The following is a 13,186-nucleotide window of genomic DNA, read 5'->3' as shown; positions in this document are numbered from 1 at the left end:
TGCACTCCCATGTAGGGTCAGTCAAACTCCTCCTGTGTAATCGTACTTTTAATAATGTTTTACAAAGTCAGTGTAGCCACCTCATCTAAGCGATCACATGGTATCACAAGATAAAAAATGTTCACTGAGAAGGCAGCAGAGAAGATCTGCTAAATGGAAAAAAAAAAGTATTAATAATAATAATATTGAAATGTTGTCAACCAGTCTAAGTTTCTATTTTCAGTCAGAATTAACTACTTCATTCTCTTTGACATTCCTCAAAACATTTGTTTTTTTTAAAAAAAACAACATTGGTACTTTGTTCATTTCTCCCAAAACATTTCTCACTTTCTCCCTTCTCTGTGATTCTGATCTTGTTCTACTGAAATTAGTGGAAGCTCAGTTACAAGCATCAGTACGTACAATCTCAAATACAGGGCTTGGTCAATACCACTCTCTGTGGCCACAGAAAGGTCTCAGAATTGATTTTAACTCCTTTTTTTGTTCCTCTGAGCCTCAGACATTCACTTTATTTCACAATTCTGCCAGCTTTTCCTTTAATGTCGCCATAATGTTCCTTGCTTTACTGTCAGAAGGCATATGCAGGACTTGAAGAAAAAGAGCAGTTTGGGTGACTAACATTACTGAACAGACATTGATTTATGGCTGTGAGGGAATTATACACCAAATAATACATGGGACATAGATGAACAAATGGATTTAGATAAATGGGATGGCCCAAGAGTAAGAACAAATGACAACAGAAATGGTCAGGAGCTGGTACAGATGGCAATCTGCAACAGGTCAGAGACATGCAGACCCATATATCCACTACATCTAACATTAATAAAACACTGTTTTCCTTTTATTTTCAAACCTCTTCTAATTTTTACCTTCTTATATTTCAACTCATTTCCATACAATCTGCACAGATTATTACTTTGAAACTAATTCTTCCCTCCTGACTCTCAGCTTCAATTCTCCCATCAGCTGATTTGTTATATGTTTAGTTCATCCTCCTATCCCTTCCCTTCACACATCCCCTCTCCCTTTGGGAACCTCCTATGTGGTCTCCCACATTCTGAATAACAAAAAGGATCTATCTTTTAACTGCAAGACATCCTTAAGGCACTCCTTGAGTGTCTTTCACCAGCAATTTTTTCAGTCATCTGTTCTTCCTATATAAAAAATGGCTGGAAGAATGAGAGAGAGAATGAGAACTCTTCACCCACCTCAGAGTTCTGATGTCACAAAACACGCTGCAGGGTCAGAGCACCTGGTCTTTTTCTAGTTTCTACCACCAACAGTCATGCTGAGTAGGACTCTTCTACAAAGTCATCCAAATAAGACTATATACACATTGAGGAGCTTATTGGCCTGAACTGAATCTGTCCCAAATTATTAACTTTGATAAGTCAAAGTTTTTATTTTATTTAAATATATTTTTTTTAAAAAAAAAAAAAAGGAGTTAAAACCTGTTTTTAACAGATTGCCTCACACAAAACCCACCTCAGAAATGTGACAAAACAAAAATTCTCAGGAGTATGGAACCAAAGGTCTGCAAAATTATTCTCAGGAGTACAGAGCCAAAGAGCTGCAACATTCTCCCAGATGCTTATTTTTAGGATGGCTTGTATAACCAGGCTGACCAAAGGCTTTTAACACCTCAGACTGCTTCATCTGATGGAATATCACTGTCTGGAAAGGAAAATTGCTGCAGCCCGTAACTCTTAGTTGGAGCGGCCACATCTTCATCTTAGTTTGGCATGGAAGAGACTATGTGCGTGTGTTTACGTACAGACAACAGGTTACATTCACATCTGGCAAAAAAGGAGTTTTTACATATGCTCCTGGTTTGGCCCCATGCACGTAATTTACATGCATCTCTTCAACAACTGCTTTAAATTGCAGTGTGAGAGTTTATAGCAGCATTCTGGCCAAAATGTTGCTGTTATTTTATTTGTTACTTAGGACTAATTCTTTATTAGACATAGTAAACAGCACAAGAAGAAGGACTAATCCTGATAATACAGTTTTATAGCCTAAGACGAAGACATAAAGACAACACACATTGGGAATGTAGTCATTATAGGCAGCCTAACATAATGAGTATCGATCTGGTAAATTTTAATCCTAGGTTCTCCCTGAGTAACTATGCTGGTTTAAGGAATTCATTTAGCCTCTTCTCAGTTGTTTTTCCCTAAGTACAAAAGCAAGGGAGATAACCCATCAAACCCATCATTGTGTTCCCAGGATGGAGGAAGAATGAGTTTGCTCATGCAGTGTGTATCAACTGAGTATCAATTACTATTTTTTAAGGGAAAGTGCCTACAATTCAGCTAGTTGGAGATGTGCCCAGTTGCTTCCATGCAGTCCTGGGCTTCGGAGAGACAGAAACACACAGGTAGGGGTTATTAGCTTTCAGAGAAGAGTATCATACCACTACTGTGCTTCCCTGGAGAGTCCAATGCTTGCTATAGCCAAAAAAACCTCAGTCCCGTGACAGGTAGAGGGAGTTGCAGTGTCTGATGATTTGGTGCATAAAAATCAGGTTCTTGTGGAGGAACCCTAAGGGCCTCATATAGTCCATGGGCACAGTACAATGTTTCAGCACAGTCGGGTACCACTTGCAGAGCAAATAATTTGCAACAGGCTCTTTGGGGGCCCTCCTGAGACTGTGCTTCTCAGAGAGTTTGAGGTACCTCCTTTGGGATCCACTGCTCAGACCTTCACCAAGTCAACACAAACAATCTTACTTTGAAAAATCAGTCAAGAATTTCAGTTTTTCCTTCTACAACACAGCCAGTTTTGCAGCCAATAACACAATATTGAAAGTGTTCATGCAGAAAGAGTCCTTCCTAGGAGTTTCTACACCTGCCTCAGATTGAAGAGATGCAAACTTGCACCTCCTCCTAGGCTACAAGGCTGTGGGTTTCTTGTAAAATGTGGTGGGTTATCTCTCACTGTCTCCTATTCAGAGGAGCTATTGTCACTTTTAAAAATATTTAATAGGTGCGGATAGCCCACTGAACCCAGTAAGTTGTGCAGCAAGGCACTTAGGATACAACATTTGGAGAAAGAAAGTGCACTCATGCACATTTGTATCTTAAGAGTCGGGGCAATTGTCAGGAAGAGTGGGAGAAGTGCTGGCTCTCAGTCCGTGTCCTTACAATGTTTTCTATAACGGTTACATCAGCTACCCCTATGGTGTAATGGCTACAATAGTCACTTCTGTGCATCACATCAAAATGGTCAAGTGTAAAGGCTCTCCCCCTCAGACAAGCAGCTACATTGCAAGGTTGAAAAGCCATGTTCCCCTTGCATTTTATCCCTGGTTTAGTGAAGTATGAATTCTTTGCTGCAAAATGGGCCACTCAGAATCATTTATAGTCCTTTGTATCATATACTGAACTCTTTAAGCTGAGGGGAAACTGGATCAAAAATCTTCTGTATATTGTGGGGGAAGGCAGGCCACCCATAGACACTGTTTTGTGTTTGTGGGCTTTTTTAAGTCATCACAGGTCCACCCCAAGAGGAAACCCTTTCCTGTGGAACATAAGGTAGGCTCTGAGACACCTGGTCCCTACAGGGAGATGGAGGTGGAGCACTGCCTCATCAGAGAGCCTGGATTTGGCTTAGGAGTGAGGTGGGTGCTAAGTGAGGTAGCACACTCAGGAGCAGAACTGAGAGAATCTGAGGAACCTCAGACTAAAACAGGAATGCACTGCAAGCTTTACGCATCAGGTGGATCAGGGATGTCCAGGGAGGTTTTTTTGTTTGTGGACTTATATTCCATCTAAGTCCTGTTATAAAAGTTTCCTTCTTTTATTAGCTCATGAAGCCTTTATGCTTCTACCTGCCCCAGCTGCTGAGATGTGGCTGAGGCATAAGGAGTGATCAATGTGTCTTCATGCCCATGCAGCACTTGAGGATAACTGGTAGCTGGCACAGTTCAGATAAGCCACTAGGCTGCTCTGATTTATCCCTTATAAGTAACTGAGTACTTGGTGAATGGTACTTCTCTCATGAACTGTATTACTCAGATCTTGCATGGTTTCCAGAATCAGAGCCTTTGTATTTCTATAGATTTTGAATTTTAACCATGGACTTGGTGTTTATGACATTGGCAGGTCACAATTTATGCCATACATAATGCACCCTTCATCTTAGAGCTGTGTCAGACCCAGTACCACCTTGTCTGCATCATTTGCGGGGGGGGGAAGGGGGGAGGATCTTCTCTGCAGGCTGTTAAAATCACTCAATTCTGTGAAAGACTGGGAAATGCATATTTGGAAGTCAAACCATCAAACGTACATTTTCTGATGGTTTAATCAGATATTTATATTCATATTTCCAGTGGGGAAAAAAAATAATGAATCTGTCTAATAAAATTCCGTATTTCTAGTTTATGTATATATATTCCTAGTTACTATATCACCATATGTAACAGATTTGCAGTTTATAAATATGTATATTTATAGTAAATTAAGTGTACACGTTTTTATATATTCTGTATATAAATTCCATGTTTTCTTAGACAGCCAAAACACAAGATGCTTAATGAGTGACCCAAGGGCACTGGCTTCAACTGTACAGAAAATTTAAATCTAAACATGACACTGTATATGAAAAAAATAATGCAATTAAATTAGAACGTGATCAAAACAATAGTGTATCCTGCTTTGATTTGAAAGGTCTTTGGCTCTGCTTTGACATTTGTTTTTTACAAATTCCCTTGGAAGTTTATGCAGCAGCAGACCAATATTCCATGACAACAGCCAAATCCATTGATATCTCTTAATTAAATCATTGGTTCTGAATAAAGGCAACACAGCAATACAGTATGGATCACTGTGGCTAACCTTTCAAATATAAAAGAAGACCATGGACTGATCCTCAGCTTGGATGCCAAGTAGCACTGGTTACTTTGTGCTTTACACTGCTGCATGCTCACAGCTTTTCTGACTTGCTTTGGAGGAGCTGACTGCAGGAAGCTCAGAAAGAGATCCAGGGAATGAGTAAACAGCTAAACAGCATAAATAATTGGGGGTGGGGGGTGGGGGGTTGTGCTGCTTGAGCTTGCTGTCAGATCCCATTTGTCTAGAAGCCTAGACATAACCTACCTAGCCATGCAACTCCCCCAGTCTATTCATGTTCTGGGAAAGAACCTGAAATTAAAGGAAGATGGGAAGAAGGACAAGTTCCATAGCCCTCTTTACTAATAGCTATAAAAGAAGCACGATCAAAAGGTTCCTTGCATAATTGCAGTTATTAGATTTCTGCATGAAAACATGCACACCTAGGGCAGGGGCTGAATATTGTTTCCTTAGCTATATTTTTGTAGTTGAAGTAAACCAAAACCAAACAAACCCAATATCACGTGTGTGAGGATCCTCATGCAGCATCTAACTGTGCAGTGAGATGTGTGTACACAGCTTCATCTGAAAACAGCATAAAGTTGTAGATGTGTTTCAAGGCAGAAAATAAACCAGAAGCATACCTCCCTAATAATGGATGCTTGCACATCTCAAGCAATGTATATTTAGGGAGTGTGGTGGCCTGGACACATCTGAAAACATGAATGCACCAATAGCGTGCACTTCCTTACTACATGCTCTTGTGCCTGGATGGGATTTGAGTCTCCATCAGATACAGCCCTTCGACCCTTTGAACTGTGTGGAAAATAGCCCAGTGCAGGACACTCACTGCATCTGACTTCATGGTCAGTAGCTCTTAGCAACTGAAGTCTGCCTTTGGGAAGGCTGTTAACCACTGGAGAACAAATCACTGCAGTCCCTATCTTAAGTATGCTTTTCTACTTTTGTACGTATTTACAGGCTGTTTTTCCAATAGATATTTATTGTGAAGTGTCATGTCTAGATTAAGGTAGACTTCTGCAGACAGTTCCTCTTCTTAGCACATACATAGAAGTTGCTTTTCTTTATTAAGCCTGACGCAATTAATTTCACCCTTAAATGTCATTCAGCAGTTTCCATTCATGCTTTTTTAAGTATTTCATTACCGGTCAACTCAGGAGCCAAATAAATAAGCAATGGGCTTGAACATATGGGGAAAACTGACCCTTGGTGCCAAGGAGTTAAAGTATTAAAGTGCATAAGCCATTTCCTGTAACAGTTGTCAAGCTAATTTTCAGTAAATTACTTAGTCCATGTGTTTATTATTCAGATATAAACCCACTGACTCGGCGTGAAAATTACATTACACCACTGTAATCACAGACTAATCTTTTACAACTACAGTCCCTACACCCCCAAACTGTATCGCTCTAACAAGAATTGTCTGAGTGCAGAAACAGCAGCTTTTGAGCAAGTTAATTCACACTGCATTGCACCATCCAGTGACGAGGGTAATATTGATGGGCACTGTTGCTGCATGCCTCCATGTGAATCCACAAAAATCAGAACACTCTTTAGTAAATAATGACTTAATGGGAAAGAATGCACTTAAGACATAGAATGAAATTTAATACAAAAGAAAATAACTATCATCTTCATTGCAAACATCTTCCATACCAAAAGATAACCCACTTTTGGAGCTCTTGGCAATAAACTCCCCTTCTCTCCACCCAGTGCATAACAGCTAGTCTACTACTTAAAATATTCGGCATAAAGGACATAGTAGTGCCTATACATAAACAGTTTTCTCTATCTGATAATTTCTAGCTTATGTTTGGATTTTAAGTGGTTTTAGAAGAAGAAGGTGTTAAATAGTGGAAATAATTTAGTTACCTCTGAAGTTCAACACCTGCTCGGAAATTTTAAATTCAGGTTGACTTTCTGTTAGCCCCACGTCTCATGTTGTGATTAAGTTGTATCATGGCATTGTACAGAGTGCTCTTGAGGGAGCCTGAGCTGAATGTACTCTAATCTAAGATACCACTTCACCATCCCTGGTTTCTACCAGTGAGAAAGCACATTCCTGGCTAGTTTTATAACACAAGTGCCCTACACTGCTATTTCTGGTTTTGTCGAGGAATGCAAAATGAGCCATGGAGAAAGAAAAAGACATCACTCTGATTTTTTGTTGTTGGTTTTTACCACTAAAAAGTAAAAAATTAATATTAATCAATTAAAAAGTACATCATACAGGCTTCACTTTTTATTATTTTACAGAAGCCATGCTCAGCTGATGTTATAACTGATAAAGAAACAGCAAATCAACTCATAGGGCCACAAACATATGTTTGCTGTCAACAGAAAGAGTCTCAGAGACTTCAATTAGTATTAGATTGCAGTCTTCGTATTTACATTTAAAAGTATTCCCCTCTGTGTCCTTAAACAAATCATTAGCCTGTTCAAGTTCAATAAAAGGTGAGTGTCAGATGAAAAAGTATGCATTAAGTATCTGACAGACAATGATTAAAGAAACACAATTTTGAGAGCTGTCGCTCTGGCACTTCTCTCTGGCTGTTCGTCAGGGGGACAGTCCCTCTCAGTGCCTCGTCATTGTGTATTCGATCACTTGCTGTGTCAAGAAGAACCAGAAATCTGCTTCTTTACTTTCGAATAAGACAGAAAGATACAATAAAGAAAGGATCTTTCAGCATACAGTACTTCCGTAAAAAAACAAAACAAAACAAAACAAAAAACCCCACCCTGTTGTTGACAACTGAACACTTATATATTCACCTGTTGCTCTCACACTATCTTCCTGAATTTTGTAATTTGCAACAGCAAGTTAGTGAAAAGCAGTAAGTAATGATGAAATGTTTTATCTGGATAAAACACCTTGTTCCAGTAAGTATCATTTTCCTCTCTCTTTAGAATGCATAGCCTTTATTCCACAAATTAATCAAATAGCTGCTGTTTCCCAGTAATTCAAACTGGTCATAAAAGTATATTTAATTATTGTGTAATCAGTCGTATAAGATAAGTGGGTTTTACTCAGTTGCCTCTGCATGAAATCAGATCTTTGTGGCACTTTAAAATGCCTACGGTGGACTCAGGGAAAGCTACATAACCTTTTCAAAAGCAGAAAAAGCTAAACAAATGCCTAAGTAGTGGCACAACTATTCTGATCCACAATGTCCTTTGTGAAACGCAGGAAACAAATATTGACCCCAGACTATGTGCAAAGCCAGATAGCAGATACCTAGTTTAAACGTTAGCTCCTGTAGGCGTCTTTTATGTTTTAAAGTTCTTGCCTTAGAACACAAAAAGTTATAAATTAGGTAATCATTCAACTTTTCATACATTCATCCCTTTATATGATTTACAATATAAGTATTGTACAATATCCCATATCCTCAAAAAGATCTCAAACAGATTAACGAATCTGAGAAACTGAAACAATTTGTATTATGATCACAATAAAGCCTCAGTACAAAAAAAAATCTCTATAGTATTTAATTCCATGCAAGATAAATTTATTTTGACCTTTTTGCAGCTGTACTTCTTATTCTTTAAAACAAACAAAAAAAATGCAATATAGAGCAATAAGTATTTTCAATTTTTGAAAAAATTTAACAGCACTTGGGCAACTAGAACATGGGTGTGTACCATATTGACTAATAAAAATGGTTATCTGCTGACAAGGTTTTGATGGGTGATTTGAAGTTCTAAACTGCACGACTTAACTCTCTAGTTCTGAAATCAGATACAAAATACCCTTCAAAGGAACATAGGAAAGAACAAGAAAACCTTTCAGACCCCTCACCAGAAGACTGAGAGCTCCAGGAGAGCTCAGAGGTGTGAAGTTATGAAAAAGTGCTGAAGATCTGTTTAGCAGTTCAAACTGCTGCAAAGTACCATCCTACTCTGGAAAGGGACTTAATAAAAAATCAATATTAAGAAATGGCAGAGTCTTTGCCATTAAGGGTTCATAGGTGTCATCAGGCAGCAACTTCACTTTGGGAACAGAAACAAACCATTGGACTCAGAGGGGAGCAGTGTCTGTCAAACAGCTCAGCATGCACCATACGACGTCATGCACACCATACCTGCTCTACCTGCTTAAACATCAAGGGAGTTTATCTCCTATCTCCTCCTGCATTTTTCACAAAGTGGTTTTAGAAACGTACTGCGGAGCAATCAAGAGCCGTCTTTAAGTAGTTCTATGTACAGGGACTGCTACTATTCCTGATTTCATCTGAGCTACAAAAGGTGAAGCAGAAGTGTCCCTCCCATATAAAGGGCAGGAACAAGTTCTTAACGATTGCTACCTTGCTCAGCTCAGGCAATATTTGCCTTCATTTACATTCCCTAAAACTTCACTAATACTCGTGCAAATGCACAAAATGAATGTGAAAGCCTAACATAATACTACTTAGCACAAGCTAATGTGACACCAGTTCAGGAACTCAGTAAGCAATTTCAAAAATACTGAAATTAAAACTTAAGACTTCCCTGACTAGAGTTTTCTTAATTTCTCAGCTTTCAAACTTTTGGATCTGAAAGCTGTACTAGATTCCTCCTCACTCAGGCATAGGAAACAGTCAAAAAAGGCACTTTGTTCCGAATCTTGTAATTTGCACATGTGGAACAGAGAAAATAAACTGATCTTTGATCTAAATTTAATTAAACACTTTTCTTGTTGACATGTGAACTTCTTCTTTCCTAACAGTTCATTCACTGGCTCAGAAATTATTATTTTTTCCAGACATTGTCAACTTTCACAGCACCGCTAACAAGGCTCAATACAGGAAAACATGCATTTTGGTGACCAAATACAATATATATGAGTGCAAATGTATATTGGTATCAGATTTGTTAAGGAAGGAAACATTTTATCAGTTTTCAAAGTAAAACCACACTCTGAGCTTTAAATTGGCATAGAAGAGCCAATTTTGGTGGAATTATAGGGCTCCCCAGAAACGTTAAATATTTGCAATGAAAACTTCTCTCCAAACTCCTTTCATTCAAAGCCACAAGACATTCTGTGCTCACTTCCACAGGAATTTACAGGACTACAGTAAGGAAAACTTGCTGAGAATAGTAATGGTTTCAAAAGAAGCCTTCAGTCCACAGCCTCTTTGTGCTGGAACGGTCACTGTGTCTCTCCACAACTCAGTCCAAATTTTGGAAGAAAAGCGAGGAGTCAGGGAAGTGACAAACAGAATATGGTTTTTATATTTTATAGGGATCCTGAGAAATTGGTTCTTATCATTCAGTCAACATTCGCAGGGCAAAATCTCCTGTGTACATGCCTTGAGTTCTATCTCCCTATTTTGGGGAAGAAGTTTTTACTTTCTTCAAGCTGAATGAAAGCATAGACCTTTTCTTCAGACACTGCTATAAAGAAGACAACAGCTCAGCATGCAAGTGTTAAAGGTATTGTCTTCATGACTTAAAAATTTCAGAAACGAGTCATCTCAATTGCTTTTAGTGTGGAACCTGAAATGTCATTTACTATGTGGAATTAGTAAGGTCTTCAGAAGTATCCTCTGATAGCTAAACATTACTGCCGTGTAAAAAGAGGGTTTTCAAGCTCTGGACCCTTATTACCTACACTGCTCTCCTAGTCGTCCCCGTGAATCAACTGATCTCCGTGACACAGTCACACTGGAAAACTGAAGTTATTGAAAAGAAAATCAGAACACAGAGGTAAAATCCTCAAAACCCATAATTTGTCCAAAACATAATTGATTAATTAATCAGAAGTCTTAAAAATTCTTACCTTTAAAATTTGGTCTGATTCTAGCATCATACCCCGATGTCCTTCCCATCAATTTGTCCAAAAAATCTGAAGGAGACAGGGTCTGTGAGGGGGATTTTCCAGATCTTGAATCATGTTCTTTACAGAAAGTCGTCCTAAATAAATTATTAGCCACCATTAGCTAATATTTAGCTTGTATTGTATTTAAGTCATGGAGAAATTATAACACTAAATAAAATTGTCTCAATTAAATGAACGTAGCAATTAATATTTTTATAGAACAATATAGTCTATTTTTCATCTGAAAACTTTATTCTAGGCATAAAAACGAGCTTAAGGCATTACGCATGGACACAATTTGCTATTCAGAAGAAAACCCTCAGCTTTAAAAAGAAATTCATTACACCTTTAAGACTTTAGAATATTCAGTTAACTCTTCATCTTAATGCGTAGAGCAATCTTGCAGGGACTTTGATATCCTATTTCATATCATTGCTTTGATTACATGTATGCTGTTAAAACTATATGTTAACACTGGTCTTAAACTTCCAAACAATACCTGGCAACGCTCACCAAGCAACAGTGAAAAATACTGGGTTTGTTAATGTTGGTAAGGATATAGATGCAAAATAATGTTTTTTACAGATGCTACCCAACAAAGATCCAAATTATGCTAGAGAATGTCTGGATTCTTCCCCAACACAGCAAAAAGGGTTCCAGAGTCAGTCACATCTGATCTTAGGGTTGTTTTACCAATGAACATCAAGTAATAAAATTTACCAGTATTATCACTAGCCGGTATTTACATGCGAGCTCTTGGAACACCCCTCTGTTTTCAGGATTTAAGAGCAAACTTCTGGTGCCATACCATGCATGCGAAATACTGTGTACATAGCATATGACATACTGCAAGCACATTATATATTGCAGAGAATTTAGGAGTTCCCCATGGTTGTTCCCTAGGGAGAAGGGAACTAGAAATAAATGATCATATTTGGTGTGTAGAGGCACAGATTTTATCATAAAGCATTATCTTGGATCTTAAATAACCAATTTCATTTTTTCTATGTTTCAACATAATCCTTGAACTATATTACAAGTAATTCTATGATGGTGTCTTCTTAATTACCCTCTGTTTATATATTTGCCCAGAGGGAACCACTCAGTTTCAGGAGTGTTTCATGGGGTTTTTTCATGCGTCTATATGCAAGTATAAACAAATTAGGCATACACATGAGCATCTGAAATGAGAAGCAAATATCAAATCCTTTACCCCTTTACAAATGCACCAGAATTGTTAAAAGGCAAGGTGACAGTAAATTCTTGTGGTGTGATTCCCTGCATTTTTTCAGGTTTCATTTACAGGGGGCTGTTTGTTTTTGCTTTTGTTAACGACATTTTCAATACAAAATAGATGATATTCCACACTTAAATACTAGAAACATTCAGTTAATAAAAACTGGAAAATTAATCCAGTGCATTTATTCGGGATGTTCCTTTACAGATTACTTCTGTTTTCATTCAAAGCCCACTAGTTATGAGTTGCGTTATGATCCAGGACTCGCGAATATAAAGAGTATTCCACTCTGTCACTGCTATATGTACCTCATTACTCATAGAAAAGCACTTTATATGTGTACATGTAGATACCCAGCAGTGCACAGTGTAATGATGAATCTCAGCTGAAAATGATGTTTTGGTTAATAAGACTGACCTGTTTGCTTTATACCGCAAAAAGTCAACGGCTGAAGCAAAAGCTCATGAAATGTTAAAAAAAAAAAAAAAGAAATTAGAAACAACGATCAAACGTACTCGTACTCTAAGCGAGCACAATACAGGTATGATCCAGGGATTTCCCAAAATCAGAGGACTGGTTCTCTAATTGCAAATAACTACATCCCTGGCAAAACTGGTTCAATCGTTTCCAAAGCTTGAAGAGGAGGGAACCCAAGCAACTTCCTAAACAACCTCTGGTGGGAGCAGAGAATTTGCAATTCGGAAGAAAAACTGAAGAAAATGTTCTTAGCTATATTGATACCCAGTGACAAAGCATGTCTCGGAATCAGAGAAATGGAAAATAGATCACTCAAACTTGACGTTATCTTTTTTGTGTGTTTGTTACCAAGCAACGAGTCTCCGAGAGTAAAAGGGATAGCCTATATAGAACGAACATGAAATACTCTCAAATATAGCAAACAAACTGGGTTAATGCAACGTAGTATCTTTATAGTTACGATTTCCACAACCTTTTGAGCAAAATCATCACATAGAGTCATATCACCTACCTGAAATGGTTTGTCTCTAAGAAAAATGCAAACAAGGTTGTCAAAATTTTCACTAGCTGCCGGTTCATTCCTCCTGCTTTCTGTGATGATTTGGAAAATATCCCAGAAATGATTCCAGAGAGATGCAGGGAAAAAAGTAAGCTGGTGCTGCCTAGATTCCCAAATTCAGCAATAATTTAATTTTCTTGACAATCAGGAAGAGAAGGTCTGGATCTCTACAAACTGGGGGTAAAAAAGAAGTGCCAGTCCTTGGAATCATGGTCAGGTCAAGCCTAGGCTCATCTCCAGCAGATAGCACAAAAGAGACA

The 13,186-nt window shown here is 38.2% G+C and overlaps 1 protein-coding gene across 3 annotated transcripts in view; it reads right to left on the bottom strand.

Annotated features, from left to right (window-relative positions):
• GLRA2 (glycine receptor alpha 2) overlaps positions 1-12,946 on the bottom strand; it is a 130,745-nt gene extending 117,799 nt beyond the window's left edge. For all 3 annotated transcript variants that reach the window (XM_086462707.1, XM_086462785.1, XM_086462859.1), the window contains exons 1-2: positions 12,879-12,946; positions 10,615-10,748 (exon numbers count right to left, since the gene is read on the bottom strand). In XM_086462707.1, coding sequence (XP_086318833.1) covers positions 10,615-10,748; positions 12,879-12,946 — 202 coding nt within the window. The remainder of the gene's footprint in view (positions 1-10,614; positions 10,749-12,878) is intronic.
• Positions 12,947-13,186: the final 240 nt, after the last annotated feature.

The sequence above is a fragment of the Leptosomus discolor genome, chromosome 1 (genome assembly GCF_034619465.1).
Source record: "Leptosomus discolor isolate bLepDis1 chromosome 1, bLepDis1.hap2, whole genome shotgun sequence".
NCBI lineage: Eukaryota > Metazoa > Chordata > Aves > Leptosomiformes > Leptosomidae > Leptosomus > Leptosomus discolor.
The sequence above is the reverse complement of the archived record's forward strand: the minus strand, read 5'-3'. Positions and strand labels throughout refer to the sequence as shown.